This window comes from Natator depressus, chromosome 18 (genome assembly GCF_965152275.1).
Source record: "Natator depressus isolate rNatDep1 chromosome 18, rNatDep2.hap1, whole genome shotgun sequence".
NCBI lineage: Eukaryota > Metazoa > Chordata > Testudines > Cheloniidae > Natator > Natator depressus.
In genome coordinates, this window is record NC_134251.1 from 6,935,033 (window position 1) to 6,952,088 (window position 17,056).

The 17,056-nt window shown below is 46.4% G+C and overlaps 1 protein-coding gene across 1 annotated transcript in view; it reads left to right on the top strand.

The window, feature by feature from the left end:
- LOC142000726 (protein-arginine deiminase type-1-like) overlaps positions 1-17,056 on the top strand; it is a 40,065-nt gene that overhangs the window by 5,829 nt on the left and 17,180 nt on the right. Inside the window, exons 2-5 of the mRNA XM_074975214.1 lie at positions 7,724-7,904; positions 9,204-9,276; positions 11,437-11,498; positions 13,000-13,117. Of these exons, the coding sequence (XP_074831315.1) occupies positions 7,724-7,904; positions 9,204-9,276; positions 11,437-11,498; positions 13,000-13,117 (434 nt within the window). The remainder of the gene's footprint in view (positions 1-7,723; positions 7,905-9,203; positions 9,277-11,436; positions 11,499-12,999; positions 13,118-17,056) is intronic.

Genomic DNA, 17,056 nt, shown 5'->3' on the forward strand with positions numbered 1-17,056 from the left:
GCTGTCATGAACAATTTGGTATGGTCTACGTTGTTTCTGTGTTGCAGGCTCCAAAATGGAACTATTTTTCCTTTTTTCCCCCCCTCCCTCCAAAAAAATCGTGAAACTTTTTCAAAATGTTTAGATGTTATTAAATGTATCTCCCAGGCCCTCCCTTCCTCATTGGTGCTGTTGAATGCAATTAAATGAATGACGTTCAGGATTCTTTCTTCCATTTTTTCATCCCTCCCCCCACCGCTTTCCATTGGCTACTCTGTAACTTTTTACACTTTCTCTAACCTTGTGAAAGGAATAAAAGGATAAAAAGGAAGGGGGTGGGGGTTAAAAAATCAAAATCAGGCAATTTAAAATTTTGAGTTTTGACAAAAATCTAGAACATTTGTGAAATTTGTTTAATGTTTTTGGTCTGGCGAAAGGGCCATATTTTGCTGAAAAATTGCTTCAAACCAAAATTTCAACCAGCTTGAATAAGATGTCACAGGATGCAACCCCACTTTCCCGACCTCTTTCCCCCCAGGGGGCTTTCCCCTCCCTCATTCTGGGTCCCCGCTTCCATGCCTGCCCATCCACCCAATTCGCCCCATAGGTGGAGTTTGGGGGGGCATGGGAGGGCATTGCCCCCCCCCAAACTGCAAGCCTCAGACAGGCAGCCTGAGTGGGCAATGTAAGAGTTCTGCAGAGGAGACAAGAGACTTGTCAGGAGCTGCTCCCAGTTTACGCCCTTGAGGCAGGGAGTCAGAATTTTGTTTATAAATAGAGTGATTAACTGGTGATTAAGATAAGAAAGGGCTGTGAGGGTGTTTCCTAAAGTTAAATGAGCTGTTCCAAGTTTGGTGAACTGCAAAAACTAAGTAGTTTACAATTGTTGTATTCAAGAGGTAATAACGAAAGTTACCTTTCTTTGAGATGATAACTGATTGTTTAGACAAAGGAAATGCAGCAGATCTAATCTCCCTGGATTTCAGTAAGGCATCTGATACCGTTCCACATGATTCAGAGTAGCAGCCCTGTTAGTCTGTATCTGCAAAAAGAAAAGGAGGACTTGTGGCACCTTAGAGACTAACCAATTTATTCGAGCATAAGCTTTTGTGAGCTACAACTCACTTCATCGGATGCATGAGAAATTATTAGTTAAATTGGAGAAGATGGGAATTAATATGAGAATTAAAAGGTGGATAAGGACTGGTTAAAGGGGAGACTACAACAGGTCATACTGAAAGGTGAACTGTTAGGCTGGAGGAAAGTTACTAGTGGAGTTCCTCAGGGATCGGTCTTGGGACCAACCTTATCTAACATTTTATTCCTTGGCACAAAAAGTGGGCGTGTGCTAATAAAATTTGCAGATGACACAAAGTTCGGAGATATTGCCAATGCCGAGGAGGACCGGAATATCATACAAGAAGATCTGGCTGACCTTGAAAGTGGAGTAACAGAAATGGGATGATATTTAATAGTGTAAAGTGCAAGGTCCTGCATTTAGGGACTAACAATAAGAATGTTTGCTATAAACTGGGGACTTATCAGTTGGAAGTGACAGTGGAGGAGAAAGAGGTGGGTGTATTGGTTGATCACAGGCTAGCTATGAGCCGTCAACGTAATGTGGCTGTGAAAAAAAGCTAACGCAGTCCTAGGATGTATCAGGTGAGGTATTTCGAGTAGAGACAGGGACGTGTTAGTACCATTATACAAGGCACTGGTGAGACCTCATCGGGAATACTGTGTGCAGTTCTGGTCTCCCATGTTTAAGAAAGATAAATTCAAACTGGAACAGGTGCAGAGAAGGGCTACGAGGATGATCTGGGGAATGGAAAACCTACTTTATGAGAGGAGACTCAAAGAGCTTGGCTTGTTTAGTCTAACCCATAGAAGGCTGAGGGGAGATCTGTTTGCTCTGTATAAATACATCAGAAGGATAAATACCAGGGAGGGAGAGAAGTTAAAATTAAGCACCAATGTGGACCTCAGAACAGATGGATATAAACTGGCCATCAACAAGTTTAGGCTTGAAATTAGGCAAAGGTTTCTAACCATCAGAGGAGCGAAGTTCTGGAACAGCCTCCCAAGGGGAGCAGTGGGGGCAAAAAACCTAACTGGCTTCAAGACTGAGCTTGATAAGTTTATGGAGGGGATGGTATGACAGGACCACCTACAATGGTGTGCGGCCCATCGGCGACTGCCTGTCGCAAAAATCCCCAATGGCTGGAGACAAGACACTAGATGAGGAGGCTGACAGTTACTTGGGAAAGAAGAACGCTGGTCAGAGAAATAACCCACTCACTTCAATCCAGGAAGTTTTTGGAAAGTGTAGGGGACAATTTCCTGGTGCAAGTGCTAGACGAGCCAACTAGGGGGGGAGCTTTTCTTGACCTGCTGCTCACAAACAGGGAAGAATTAGTGGGGGAAGCAAAAGTGGATGGGAATCTGGGAGGCAGTGACCATGAGTTGGTTGAGTTCAGGATCCTGACGCAGGGAAGAAAGGTAAGCAGCAGGATACGGACTCTGGACTTCAGGAAAGCAGACTTCGACTCCCTCAGGGAGCGGATGGGTAGGATCCCCTGGGGGACTAACATGAAGGGGAAGGGAGTCCAGGAGAGCTGGCTGTATTTCAAGGAATCCCTGTTGAGGTTACAGGGACAAACCATCCCGATGTGTAGAAAGAATAGTAAATATGGCAGGCGACCAGCTTGGCTTAACGGTGAAATCCTAGCGGATCTTAAACATAAAAAAGAAGCTTACAAGAAGTGGAAGGTTGGACATATGACCAGGGAAGAGTATAAAAATATTGCTCGGGCATGTAGGAATGAAATCAGGAGGGCCAAATCGCACCTGGAACTGCAGCTAGCAAGAGATGTCAAGAGTAACAAGAAGGGTTTCTTCAGGTATGTTGGCAACAAGAAGAAAGCCAAGGAAAGTGTGGGCCCCTTACTGAATGAGGGAGGCAACCTAGTGACAGACGATGTGGAAAAAGCTAATGTGCTCAATGCTTTTTTTGCCTCTGTCTTCACTAACAAGGACAGCTCCCAGACTGCTGCGCTGGGCATCACAACATGGGGAGTAGATGGCCAGCCCTCTGTGGAGAAAGAGGTGGTTAGGGACTATTTAGAAAAGCTGGACGTGCACAAGTCCATGGGGCCGGACGAGTTGCATCTGAGAGTGCTAAAGGAATTGGCGGATGTGATTGCAGAGCCATTGGCCATTATCTTTGAAAACTCGTGGCGAACGGGGGAAGTCCCAGATGACTGGAAAAAGGCTAATGTAGTGCCAATCTTTAAAAAAGGGAAGAAGGAGGATCCTGGGAACTACAGGCCAGTCAGCCTCACCTCAGTCCCCGGAAAAATCATGGAGCAGGTCCTCAAGGAATCAATCCTGAAGCACTTACACGAGAGGAAAGTGATCAGGAACAGTCAGCATGGATTCACCAAGGGTAGGTCATGCCTGACTAATCTAATAGCCTTCTATGATGAGATTACTGATTCTGTGGATGAAGGGAAAGCAGTGGATGTATTGTTTCTTGACTTTAGCAAAGCTTTTGACACGGTCTCCCACAGTATTCTTGTCAGCAAGTTAAAGAAGTATGGGCTGGATGAATGCACTATAAGGTGGGTAGAAAGTTGGCTAGATTGTCGGGCTCAACGGGTAGTGATCAATGGCTCCATGTCTAGTTGGCAGCCGGTGTCAAGTGGAGTGCCCCAGGGGTCGGTCCTGGGGCCGGTTTTGTTCAATATCTTCATAAATGATCTGGAGGATGGTGTGGATTGCACTCTCAGCAAATTTGCGGATGATACTAAACTGGGAGGAGTGGTAGATACGCTGGAGGGCAGGAATAGGATACAGAGGGACCTAGACAAATTGGAGGATTGGGCCAAAAGAAACCTGATGCGGTTCAATAAGGATAAGTGCAGGGTCCTGCACTTAGGACGGAAGAACCCAATGCACAGCTACAGACTAGGGACCGAATGGCTAGGCAGCAGTTCTGCGGAAAAGGACCTAGGGGTTACAGTGGACGAGAAGCTGGATATGAGTCAGCAGTGTGCCCTTGTTGCCAAGAAGGCCAATGGCATTTTGGGATGTATAAGTAGGGGCATAGCGAGCAGACCGAGGGACATGATCGTTCCCCTCTATTCGACATTGGTGAGGCCTCATCTGGAGTACTGTGTCCAGTTTTGGGCCCCACACTACAAGAAGGATGTGGATAAATTGGAGAGAGTCCAGCGAAGGGCAACAAAAATGATTAAGGGTCTGGAACACATGACTTATGAGGAGAGGCTGAGGGAACTGGGATTGTTTAGTCTGCAGAAGAGAAGAATGAGGGGGGATTTGATAGCTGCTTTCAACTACCTGAGAGGTGGTTCCAGAGAGGATGGTTCTAGACTATTCTCAGTGGTAGAAGAGGACAGGACAAGGAGTAATGGTCTCAAGTTGCAGTGGGGGAGGTTTAGGTTGGATATTAGGAAAAACTTTTTCACTAGGAGGGTGGTGAAACACTGGAATGCGTTACCTAGGGAGGTGGTAGAATCTCCTTCCTTGGAAGTTTTTAAGGTCAGGCTTGACAAAGCCTTGGCTGGGATGATTTGATTGGGGATTGGTCCTGCTTTGAGCAGGGGGTTGGACTAGATGACCTCCTGAGGTCCCTTCCAACCCTGATATTCTATGATTCTATGATTCTATGATTCTATGATTCCTTTCCTGATGAACCAAGGGATGCACCCCACCCATGTACTTATTCACTACACCAATACTGACTTGGACTCTAAATACATTCTATGGGTGGCACACCCAAGATCACTTAACCACTGATGTTTTAAAAACTCCCACACCCCAGTCTGGGTCTATGCTGGTTATGTGCTATGTATGTATGTATGTTGTGAACTTTGTAACTGATACTTGTAATCCCTCATAACCCAAGCCTGACCCCAGATGTACAGTACCTTCCCTCTTAACTTGTGTAAATTTGACTTTAAACATTAACTTTAATCAAATTTTTAAATCTGCCTGGTGGGTCTCGCCCACATGCTCAGGGTCTAACTGATCATCATATTTGGGGTCAGGAAGGAATTGTCCCCTGGGTCAGATTGGCAGAGACCCTGGAGGGTTTTCACCTTGTTCTGCAGCATGGGGCACGGGTCACTTGCAGGTTTACACTAGTGTAAATGGTGGCGTCTCTGTAACTTGAAGTCTTTAAACCATGATTTGAGGGCTCCAGTAACTCAGCCAGAGCTTAGGGGTCTACCACAGGAGGAGTGGGTGAGGTTCTGTGGCCTGCAGCGTGCAGGAGGTCACATTAGATGATCATGATGGTCCTTCTGGCTTTAATAAGAGTATCTGAGTACGAATAGACATTACAATTTTAAACTAACCAGTGTCCCTTAAGTGACTTGCCACAACATGTCAGAACATGTCAGTATTAGAGCTGAGTGGGTCTAATATATATTTAATTTTCTTTCTTGATATAGGAATTAGATACAGTGCTCCTGTCAGATATTTCTAAGTTATTATCTTCAAAAAACACTGGAGTTTTCAGTTGCCTGATTAGCCCCTGGAATCACAGTTAAAGTTGCCTCCCCCCCCGAATCTGAAATGGCGCCCCTATTGTCAGGCATGGAATTTCTCCCTCTCCCCCCCCCCACGCGCAGCCCTATTGGCCTGATTGGAGCCCCCGCCCCCAAATATAGAAGTGAAACTACACCTATGCCCCTCTGGGTTCCTGCTTTTTTCAATCACCATTACTCCCCCAACCCCTCATTCCTTTGCAGGTCCCTGCTCCCCCTTGCCAAGTCCACTCCTCCAGCCCCAGCCTCCCTATTCCTCTCCCTTGGCTTGCCCCCCATCAGGTCCCCACTTCTCCCACTACAAACCCTCCCTATAAGGCTCTCTTATGTCTTAAGTCCAGGCTACAGATAATGTCTCCGTGCAGCAAATGAAGCTGCTGCCTCTGATATAAGTAGGCAGCAGTAGGGGGCTGCAGAAAGATTTCTCTGCCGGCTGCACAAGGCAGCCCGGAGGCCCCGATTTCCTGTGACTCAGTGGTCCCATTTAAATTAAAATCAGTAGTTGTGTGCCCATGTCCCCTGAAACGTGAGGGGTTGATGGGACGTGGCATCCCAAAGTTAGCACATTACAGACAAACACCATTGAGTTGAACATTAGACTCCACTTTGCTCAGCCAATGAAAGATTATGAGACGCTCAGATACGGCAATGACAGGGACCACATAAGTACCACGCCTGGAAGTAACTCACACAAAGTCTATGGCTGTTCTCTTCATGCCGATAAACCCACGCGCACTTCGCCAGTCTTCCAAAAGTGGCCCCAGAAGCCATGTACGAGTTCTGGCGGCATGCGATAAATCTGACATTAACACTTCAGCAGTACCCACCAGAAGGCAAGAAGCTATTACACAGGTTTATAGGTAGATTTAAAATTCTGGAGGTGAGTGAGTGATGATAGATTAATCTCTCTCTTTACAAGTTGCTTCAGGCACTGACATACTCATGCAAAGGGAAACAGGGAATAAATCCCTGAAATATTTTTCTTATGGTTAATGTTTACAACTTCATCCCTTTTCTTTGGGAAAGGAAAGGAGGGATGCAAGTCACATGCAAGACAAAAATGCCTCCCCACAGCACATTTAGGTGTTAATAGGTTAATTAATGTTCACAGGGTGCTTTGAAAGCGTGACGTGCCATATATGCTGCGTGCAAAGAATAATTATTGCTTGCAGATGGACTGGATTTTGCATTTAAATACCACCTTTTATCTGAGAATCTCAATCATTAATTTTTAGCCTCATAAAAATCCCATTTCGTCAGGATTAGAGCTGGGCAAAATTTTTCAGACAACTTCTTTTCCACACGAAAAATAAATGCAGATTTGGCAACATCAAAATGTTTCGTGAATGAATTTGCGCCAATTTCACTGATGACCCACAGCATCTATGGGAGTTTCCTGAGTCTATGGGGATCTTTAGTTAGTGCTTTTATGCGTATACATAAACAGTGAGAGGGACAACTCTGAGGGACCTGGGGATTACAGTGGACGAGAAGCTGGATATGAGTCAGCAGTCTGCCCTTGTTGCCAAGAAGACCAACAGCATATTGGGCTGCATTAGTAGGAGCATTGCCAGCAGATCAAGAGAAGTGATTATTCCCCTCTTTTCGGCACTGGTGAGGCCGCACCTGGAGTATTGTGTCCAGTTTTGGGCCCCCCACTACAGAAAGGATGTGGACAAACTGGAGAGAGTCCAGCGGAGGGCAACGAAAATGATTAGCGGGCTGGGGCACATGACTTACGAGGAGAGGCTGAGGGAACTAGAGTTATTTAGTCTGCAGAAGAGAAGAGTGAGGGGGGATTTGATAGCAGCCTTCAACTACCTGAAGGGGGGTTCCAAAGAGGATGGAGCTCAGCTGTTCTCAGTGTTGGCAGATGACAGAACAAGGAGCAGTGGTCTCAAGTTGCAGTGGGGGAGGTCTAGGTTGGATATTAGGAAATACTATTTCACTAGAAGGGTGGTGAAGCACTGGAATGGGTTCCCTAGAGAGGTGGTGGAATCTCCATCCTTTAAGGTTTTTAAGGCCCGGCTTGACAAAGCCCTGGCTGGGATGATTTAGTTGGGGATTGGTCCTGCTTTGAGCAGGGGGTTGGACTAGATGATCTCCTAAGGTCTCTTCCAACCCTAATATTCTATGATTCTATGACAGTAACCAAGCGCTCTTTTCTGTCCCAGATCCATCCCAAGGGGTGCCACGTCATTTGATGCCCGTGGCACCTCTGGAGTGAGGGTCTATGTTGTCTACAACCCTAGTGATGTGAAGAAACCTGCTGGTGCATCGAGATGGACCCTCAATTCTCAGGTGGAGGTCATAGTGTCCATGGACATCCCAAGCAGTACTGTCAATGATAGCAAGGTGCGTGGATTGCTGGGCTTTGAAAGAATCACATGATCACTCCTGGAAACATGGGGTCAATCCTTTGCAGCATCAGAGGAAAGGGGATATTTTAATTACAGGATGTGGCTCAGTTGCAGAGTGCTTGTATGTCAGAAGCACAGCGATCACCCAACTTCTAAAGAATAGATTCCTAGTTAAATCTGTGTCGTTAACAGCCACAAAAAGACACAGAAGTGAGTAAGGGTGTGTGTGAAGGGGAGAGAGGTTGTCCAAATAATGGAGAGAGGAAGGGTTAACGTGCTGGAAATTCAATGACTGAAAAGTCTGGTGGTAGACGCTCAGGAGCTGGTGCAAGAGAAGGGAAAACCTTTCTTTCACCTGGCTGGTGCAATGCACATTGGTACTCCCAATGGAGATTAACTGCCCATAGGCATTGTCTAGATGAGTGGTGCGCAAACTGGGGGGGCGCCCTCTTGGTGGTGCACAAGAGGTTTGGCGGGGGAGGGCGAAAAGAAACTGGGATCCCGCGGGTCCCATGAATGCCCGCTCCAGCAGCCGCTGCTCTCTGGCTGTGCAGCTCTGAAGGCAGCGTCGCCGTCAGCAGCAGCGCAGAAGTAAGGGATTACTTCAGATTACAAGTAAGGGGGGGGACGGGGACGGTGACGGTGACAAATTCTGTGAATGGCAAGGGGTGTGCGAGCGTGACTGGAAAAGCTTGCGCACCGCTGGTCTGCATAGCCCGGGGCAGAGAGCCTCCCAGCCCGGGTCGGCAGATTCTCTAAAAATAGCAGTGGACTTCAGAACACAAGCTCCAGGCCAACCCACTACTTCAAAGCACTGAACACACAGCTTTGTTTAGAGCGCGAACGCAAGCCCTGCTAGCCCTAATTTGTTAACCCAGGCCGGGAGGCTCGCTGCCGTGAGCTGAGGACACATGCGCCATGAGCCCAGAAACGACACAGAGGATTCCATGGAATGGGCTTCCCCACCCACTGTTCCATTGGTCAATTGCCCGGGGGTATAAATCCATTGCCAAGACCTTTCCCAACTTCCCTTAGCGTGAATGAGGCCCGTTGGACAGTTGGTTTTTTATTTGAATGAATGACCCCCCACTGAATCATCAACTGCCATGAGCATGCAGGATGGTCCTACAGTTGATTTATTGAGGGTGGTTTCCATACCCCCATCACCCAACCTCAGCAGATATCGGGCATCATGCCTCTCTGAGGGCAGTGAAGAGATCACGTTCGACAACGGGAGCATGGCATGAGATGGACATTTGCTGGAATTGGTCGTGACCAGGCAATGTCTTCACAGGTTAGGATTTCGTACTATGGACAGAAAGAGAATGCACCTATAGAGGGGGCTTGGTTGTACCTCACCTGTGTCAGTAAGTATTGTGAAAACAATTGGCTAAATACACTCGAGACAGGCAACCTATTCAGCAAATGGGAATTAGTTTGTGTGCGTGTATAAATACTGTAATATTTTCTATTTTTCCATCCACTTCATTATCAGCTATTCAAAGGGAAGAGAGAACTGGATAAGCCTCCCTTCATTAAATATATATAAGATATGTGTATGTGTATATATTAAATATAATATGTACAAACATTCCTTTCAAATAGAAAAAATGTTTGTGTCTACGTGTATATTTAATATATATGCAGTGTATATAATAGAAACCAGTGGTTTTCAACCTGTGATCCACAGACCACTGGGCGTCCGCAGACTAAGTCGAAGATTTCCAAAGGGGTCTGCGCATCCAGTCAATATTTTATTGGGGTCTGCAAATGAAAAAAGGTTGAAACCCACTGATATAAACGTATTATACACCCACACCCTCACCATATATATATTAATGCAGGGAGGTTTGTACGTTTCTCTCTTCCCTTTGAACAGCTTATAATTAAGTGGATGAATGCAAGAAATAGAAAGTTAGAGTGTTAATCTTGCCCACCCCAGCAAATCCATCTGCTGTGTCATGGCCCTAACCACCCGGTGCTCTACCCCCCTTTCCTATGAACAATACGACTATCTGGCTGGCTAGCAAGGGGCACAAGGAAACTGGGTGCGGGATTTTCAAAAAAGGCACATACAGCAGAACCTCAGAGTTACGAACACCAGAGTAACGAACTGACCAGTCAACCACCCGGAAGTACACAATCAGGCAGCAGCAGAGACAAAAAAAAAAGATACAGTACAATGCTGTGTTAAACCTAAACTACTAAAAAAAAGGGGAAACATCATTTTTCTTCTGCATAATAAAGTTTTAAAGCTGAATTAAGTCAATGTTCAATTGAAATTTTTTGAAAGAATGGCCCCAATGTTTTGTTCTGAGTTATGAACATTTCAGAGTTACAAACAACCTCATTCCTGAGGTGTTCGTAACTCTGAGGTTCTACTGTACACCCTAGGAAGTCGGGCGATGGACATTGGCTTCTCAACCCAATGTTTGCCCTGGGCTCAAACTCTGGGCACGTATAGGCACTCCCTTAGTCTCCAATTCTACCAGGGCACACAAAGTGATTCAGCTTCTCTATGTAATGTTCACAGCACACACACAGAGAGAAGTTAGATAAACACAGCACTCTCTTGCTGGAAGGTTGCAGTGTAACACTACTTTATATCTTAGCATTCAGAACCCTAACACAAAAGAACCCAAAACCAGAGTTAGACAAAGCAGGCTGCTCCCTAAAACAAAGAGGCACAACTCACCCCACCGTACTTCAGGGTGGCTCTGCAGACTGACTGCTGAAAGACCAGGTTTCAAGCTTCCCTGCAGATCCTCTGAGCCTGCAAGCAGGACCAGGAAGGCCCTTGTAAATTAAAGTGATGGCATCTCATTTTAACACAGTTTTCAACATACTGACCCCACTCTACACTGTGACCTGCCTTTTGATTTTCAGAGAAGTAGCCACCTCCTCCTCCATTCCCATACCCTCTTAACGATGCTCACTTTGTTTCTCCCACTGTCTTTTTTGATCAGCTCAGTGGACTACCAGACAGAGAACCACCTAATGTCTACTATTGACTAGCGGTCCAGTAAGGTGCCAGAAACCTGGGGGGGCGGGGGGAAGGCGCATTTGCTTACGAAGGGCCCCTTTAAAATATTTCATCACTGCAAGCAAATATTTTGGTGTTTACATGCCCATATTCTGGAAACATTTCTTCCTGCTTCCACTGCATTTAATTTTCATTCAACAACAAAAGACAGATATCAAGGAAACAGGTAAAAGTGCATCCATGAAACTATTTCCACCCGTGCTTTCCTGCTCAAGGGACCAAAGAGGGGAGTAGACACATGAAAATCATAGGAAGTGGCAGGAAAAGGCTGGAACATACAGATTCTGAATGGAGACCCGGGGAGTCCTGTTCACACAGCCCTATCCTGTTGCGTGTGTTGGGGCGGGGGGGAGGGGAGGGGGAGTTGGTGCTGTCCAGGTATGGATGGATAGCATTAAGGAAGCACCCAAGACATCAGTGATTTGAGTGTGATCATTCTCCTGCCATCTGAGACCAGGGCTTCCTTCTCCCTTTGTGATTTCAGATGTCTCTCTGGATGCCGACACGGACCGCAGCGGGATGGTGAAGAGCAATGGAACCAACAAGGTAATGAGACTTAGTTCATATTTGTAAGCAAGGAGCAAGGTAAAGCATTTGGCATTGAAACACACTGGGTGGATCCACTTCCATTCCCGTTCCTAAAGGGCACTAGCCACCAGAAGCTGACAGTGACAAAGGTTGTGAGTGGAGACAGGCTGTTTTCTGGATCTCTGAAGAAGCCAGCCTAATCCCGGTATTGTTTTTCCATGCCCTACCACTATGAAACCATGGCATTGGCCCTGGACAAAATTCTCCTCCCTGCTTCTCCAGTGCAGAGTCAGGGGTCAGGAGAGCAGAAGTAGCATCAGAGAAAAGAATTTGGCTCCCTGTCTTTTTCCATTGGGCTGTGCAAAAAGAAAGAAACTATCCCTTTGGTCCTGGATCTGTGTATTTGCTGTGGGTCCCAGCTTGCTCCATGCCTAGGTTAAAGAGTCAGATGCCCAAGTTCCCAGGGAATGTTTTTTCATGGAACAGTACAGGGATAGATTCACCCCAGCTGCTCTCCTGTAGGGACTCTCCCAGGGGAGGGCAAGTAGCTTCTGCTTTTCGTCAAACCATGTCTACACTAGAAAAAAACCCCATGGGTTAACTAAGGTTATGTCTACACTAGCACTTTCGTTGGTACAACCTATGTTGCTCACAGGTGTGAAACTCCACGAGCGACATAAGTTTCACTGACAGAAGCGCCGGTGTGGACAGCGCTTTGTTGGTGGGAGACGCTCTCCCGCTGACATAGCTACTGCCACTCGGTGGGGGTCGTTTAATTATGTTGACGGGAGAGTCTCTCCGCGGGAGATCTTGCAGCGGTGCAGCCGCATCGGTACAGCTGTGCCGCTGTAAGATCTCTGTGTAGACATGGCCTAATTTGGATTAAAATGCTAGTGTAGACCCGGCAGCTGTAGGTTTAATGTGAGTTTAATATGGGGCTGAGATCTTACCAATGGGTTAAAACTACAACTAACTCCCTTGTCTATATTAGGGTTTTAGCACATTAGTTTGTTAACATGTTAAAATCTATTTTCCTAGTGTAGACATGGCTCTGGGTTTTTGCCAGCCAGGGGCACCCTTAGAGTATGTCTGCACTGCAATTGGGAGGTTTGATGGCTGGCTCCGCCCACCCAGGGGTACATACGTGAGTGGCCACCGAGAGTCCTGTCCAGACAGGGCTAGTCCATGCAGCCACCAACTGCTGAGGCTTCACAGCGATTGTTTCTTGAGCTAGCTTTGCTCTCAGGAACGTCTCCTTCTGCGGCAATCACCTTCCCCGTGCGTCGCAGATGGACCTGTCGTTTCTGCTGGAGGCTGCGATCCAGATGTGCTGACTCAGCACATCTGCTGTACACGCCTGACCACACCCCATCACAGGTGTGGCCCCATGCCCTGATCATTGCCAGGGTTGTTCGGAGGGAGGAGAGGAAGGGTAGATTCCAAGTGAGGAGGAAGATGGAATTCAGGCTCACTGGCCTGGTTAGTTTTTGTTCCAGATCCCTTTGTGTTTCCTCTACAGACGAAATGGATGTGGGGCCCTGACGGGCAGGGAGCCGTGCTGCTAGTGAACTGCGACAGGGACAGCCCGGGTGCCAAGCATATGGATAGTGCTTACCAGTATGTGCAGTCCTACGCAGGTACTCGCTGGGAACAGACCTCTGCTCTGGGCCAAGCGTTAGACAGGTGCAGGGGGAAGTCTGACCGTGAGCCAGGCCAGGCCGGAACTAGATGGGCCAACTCTCATGTGCTACCACTACGATTCCAACACAGGGGAAGTGAGCTTCAGTGCATAACACCTGGCGATGGGATCGGACGGTCCCTCGACTCATGTCTCCAACCACGGCTACTTATCTTTTGTTGTGGGGGGGCCATCCCCCTTTCTCTGCACATCTCCCTCCCCTCTTAGGGCTCATCTACACAGGGAAGTGAGTGAAAAACAGCTAACGAGGGTATGAATTTAAGTTCAGTAACTATTCTCCATTAACTCCTCATGTAGATGCTCCTTTTCCTCACAAACAGTGCCTTTTACGCAGTGTGGCTTAATCCACTTTGGAAGTGTACTGACCTAATCTGCACAACGGCACTCAGAGTGTGGAATCGGCGTGTCCACACAGGAAACTCATCTGGAACAGCTATTTGGCTATTCTGCACTAACTGTGGGGGACTTTTCCCCTATGTAGACAAACCCTTAGATGCTATCCTGGCTGGGAAAACAAACCGAGTAGACAAACAGAAGCGGGAGTCTAATATTGTATCCTCATGGCTTCAAAAGAGGCTCCAATTTTCAACCTTTGACCCCTTCATGACAGAAGATTGACAGGTTCCCTTCCTCTGCAAAATGGTGGGTTGTGTCTGGTTTGGACCCAAGGCGAGGGCCTATCATTTCTCTGTTTGTTGCCCCACGCAGATCTTTGGCACTATACAAACAGTAGCAATTAGGGCTGTCAATTAATCACAGTTAACTCACACAATTAACTCAAAAAAATTAATCGCGATTAAAAAGATTAATTGAGATTAATCGCAGTTTTAATCGCACTGTTAAACGATAGAATATCAATTGAAATTTATTAAATATTTTGGATGTTTTTCTACCTTTTCAAATATTTTGATTTCAATTACAACACAGAATACAAAGTGTACACTGCTCACTTTATATTATTTTTATTACAAAAACTTGCACTGTAAAAATGATAAACAAAAGAAATAGTTTTCAGAGTAGCAGCCGTGTTAGTCTGTATTCGCAAAAAGAACAGGAGTACTTGTGGCACCTTAGAGACTAACAAATTTATTTGAGCATAAGCTTTCGTGAGCTACAGCTCACTTCATCGGATGCATTCGGTGGAAAATACAGTCGGGAGATGTATATACACAGAGAACATGAAACAATGGGTGTTACCGTACACGCTATAAAGAGAGGGATCACTTAAGGTGAGCTATTACCAGCAGGAGAGCGGGGGTGGGGGTGGGGTGGGGGAAGCTTTTTGTCGTGATAATCAAGGTGGGCCATTTCCAGCAGTTGACAAGAACGTCTGAGGAACAGTGGGGAGTGGCGGGGTGGGGGATAAACATGGGGAAATAGTTTTTCTTTATGTAATGACCCATCCACTCCCAGTCTCTATTCAAGCCTAAGTTAATTGTTTCCAGTTTGCAAATTAATTCCAATTCAGCAGTCTCTCGTTGGAGTCTGTTTTTGAAGTTTTTTTGTTGAAGAATTGCCACTTTTAGGTCTGTAATCGAGTGACCAGAGAGATTGACGTGTTCTCCAACTGGTTTTTGAATGTTATAATTCTTGACGTCTGATTTGTGTCCATTTATTCTTTTACGTAGAGACTGTCCAGTTTGACCAATGTACATGGCAGAGGGGCATTGCTGGCACATGATGGCATAAATCACATTGGTAGATGTGCAGGTGAACGAGCCTCTGAAATAGTATTTTTCAATTAACCTTATACTAGTACTGTACTGCAATCTGTTTATCGTGAAAGCGCAAATTACAAATGTAGATTTTTTTTGTTACATAACTGCACTTAAAAACAACAGTGAAAAACTTTAGAGCCTACAAGTCCACTCAGTCCTACTTCTTGTTCAACCAATCGCTAAGAGAAACAAGTTTGTTTACATTTGCAGGCGATAATGCTGCCCGCTTCTTATTTACAATGTCATCTGAAAGTGAGAACAGGTGTTTGCATGGCACTCTTGTAGCCACATTGCAAGGTATTTACGTGCCAGATATGCTAAACATTCGTATGCCCCTTCATGCTTTGGCCTCCATTCCAGAGGACATGCTTCCATGCTGATGACACTCGTTAAAAAGATAATGATTAATTAAATTTGTGACTGAACTTCTTTGGGGGAGAATTGAATGTCTCCTGCTCTGTTTTACCCGCATTCTGCCAGATATTTCATGTTATATCAGTCTCGAATCATGACGCAGCATGTTGTTCATTTTAAGAACACTTTCACTGCAGATCTGACAAAACACAAAGAAGGTACCAGTGAGAGATTTTCTAAGGATAGCTACAGCACTTGACCCAAGGTTGAAGAATCTGAAGTGCCTTCCAAAATCTGAGAGGGACAAGGCGTGGAGCCTGCTTTCAGAAGTCTTAAAAGAGCAACACTTCAAGGAGGAAACTAGAGAACCTGAACCACCAAAAAAAGAAAATCAACCTTCTGCTGGTGGCATCCGACTCAGATGATGAAAATGAACCTCCGTTGGTCTGCTCTGCTTTGGATCATTATCGAGCAGAACCCCTCATCAGCACGGACGCATGTCCTCTGGAATGGTGGTTGAAGGATGAAAGGACATATGGATCTTTTGCACATCTGGCATGTAAATATCTTGCGGCACCAGCTACAACAGTGCCATGAGAACCCCTGTTCTCACTTTCAGGTGACATTTTAAACAAGACGCGGGCAGCATTATCTCCTGCAAATTGTAACCAAACTTGTTTGTCTGAGCAATTGGCTGAACAAGAAATAGAACTGAGTGGACTTGTAGACTCTAAAGTTTTACATTGTTTTATTTTTGAATGCAGTTTTTTTGGGTACATAATTCTACAGTTGTAAGTTCGACTTTCATGATAAAGAAATTGTACTACAGTACTTGTATTAAGTGAATTGAAAAATGCTATGGGGGAATGGGGGTTACTGGTAAGTGAAAAATGCTGGTTAACTAAGAGGGAGGGAGTTTGGGTCATGGCAGGGGTGTGGGGCTGGGGCATGGGAGGGAGTGTGGAGTGCAGACTCTGGGAGGAAGTTTGGGTGCAGGAGTGGGCTTGGGGCAGCAGGTTGGGGCATGGGAGGGAGTGTGGGGTGCTGGATCCGGGGGGTGTTCACCTCGGGCAGCTCCCCGCAAGCGGCGACCTGTCCTGCTGCTCCTAGGCAGAGGCGCAGCAGGTGGCTCTGTGCTCTGCCTTCGCCTGCAGATGCCACCCCTGCAGCTCCCATTGGCTGAGGGAGCTGTGGAGCTAGTGCTCGGGGCGGGGCGGGGGCAGGGCACAGAGCTGCCTGCTATGCTTCCACCTAGGAGCAGCTGGGAGAGGTCGCCGCCTGCAGGGAGCCACCCGAGGTGAGCGCCCCCCAGATCCGGCACCCCAAAACCCCCTCCCATGCCCCAACCTGCTGCCCCGAGCCCCCTCCTGCACCCAAAATCCCTCCCAGAGCCCGCACTCCACACCCCCTCCCGTTCCCCAGCCCCTTGCCAGTCCTGCGCCAACCGGACTTTCAACGAAGATCAGAAATGCCGGTTTATAGAACTTTCTGATTGGTGAAGTGCCGGATAAAACAGCTTTTATTGTATAATAAAAAACAAATGTAAAGTGAGCACTGTACACTTTGTATTCTGTGTTGTGATTGAAATCAATATATTCAAAAATTCAGAAAACATCCAAAAATATTTATATAAAGAGTATTCTATTATTATTTAACAGCACGATTAATCAGGATTCATTTTTTTAATCGCTTGACAGCCCTAGTAGCAAGAACATAAAAACATAGCAGGCGTGCCGTATAATCTGACACCCAGGTATAAGCTCAGTATAAACTCTGTATCTGGACACACACTGGGAAAGTCAAAG